Source organism: Octopus bimaculoides, chromosome 12 (assembly GCF_001194135.2).
Source record: "Octopus bimaculoides isolate UCB-OBI-ISO-001 chromosome 12, ASM119413v2, whole genome shotgun sequence".
Classification (NCBI taxonomy): domain Eukaryota; kingdom Metazoa; phylum Mollusca; class Cephalopoda; order Octopoda; family Octopodidae; genus Octopus; species Octopus bimaculoides.
In genome coordinates, this window is record NC_068992.1 from 17,004,079 (window position 1) to 17,005,168 (window position 1,090).

Sequence of the window (1,090 nt, forward strand, 5' to 3'; positions counted from 1 at the left end):
TGTGTGTGTGTGTGTGTGTATGTGTGTGTGTGTGTGTGTGTGTGTGTGTGTGTGTGTGTGTGTGTCGCTTAAGAAATATTTGGTTTCCTTTCAAACTTACGTTGGCATCTATAACAGCAAGAATTCTTGTTTCGTACTTTTGCTCTGCATCGAAGTTTCGGACATTTATTCCAGCGGCATTTGGGTTTTCCTTCCTGTTTTTAGAATGGAAAAAAAATAAACATTTGAAATCAGATACCGTTTATATGACATGGCGTGTCTTTAAGGACAAGCAAAATATACAAAAATGACCTAACTACTATATTAGCCTCGTAGACCACACGAATGTCTAAGCTCATTTAGTAGAATGGAACATCACGTGTTTTATAAGAACGGAAGCGGAGCAAGTAAAATAACTGCAGACTGAAATCAAACTTTGATGGGAGATCCATTTAACCAATGCTATAAGTCTGATGAACATGAAAACTACGGCAGCTCAAATAGTGTTTAATGACTTGGTGGTTGGCGCTTTCTACTATTATGAACAAAATATTAACACAACCAACTCCGTCTTTTTCTCTCTCTTATGACTCATTTACGTTTGTGTACGGAGACGCACAATTGACAAATGTAGCCAACGGGAGCACTGTGTAATCGACGAATGTGTCGTAAACATAGAATACTGAAGAACAACGCCTCGAGAAGACAGAGTCTACTTAGAAAAGAAAGAAATGTAGTAAAAACAACATCACAAATAACATTATTTACATTATTTACATTTGACGGATATTTGTCTTCATCTTGTTTGTTGTTAACACAACGTTTCGGCTGATATACCCTCCAGCATTCATCAGGTGTCTTGGGGGTTCTCATTCCTAAGGTATTTTTCGGTGTTATTATTATAATTATTATTATTGTTATTATTATTATTATTATTATTATTATTATTATTATTATTATCCAGGTCACTACCTGGAATCGAAATCGGAACAACAAACAAGATGAGGACACATATCCGTCCAATGTAAATAATATAAATAATGTAGAGAATTCCTCATCTCTAAAATATGGAACAACATATTCAATGTTTCGATAATTGTTTTTTTTTTTT

The 1,090-nt window shown here is 34.5% G+C and overlaps 1 protein-coding gene across 3 annotated transcripts in view; it reads right to left on the bottom strand.

Annotated features, from left to right (window-relative positions):
• The window catches only part of LOC106870547 (chordin), a 179,843-nt gene that overhangs the window by 1,884 nt on the left and 176,869 nt on the right, over positions 1–1,090 (bottom strand). For 2 of the 3 annotated variants that reach the window (XR_001409540.2, XM_014916669.2), the window contains one exon: positions 101–194. Coding sequence is in view for 2 of the 3 variants with exons in the window: in XM_014916669.2 (XP_014772155.1) it covers positions 101–194 (94 nt within the window). In the remaining variant the exon portion in view is untranslated. Of the gene's footprint in view, positions 1–96; positions 195–1,090 lie in introns of those variants that run through there. The other variant, XM_014916670.2, reaches the window with a different exon arrangement.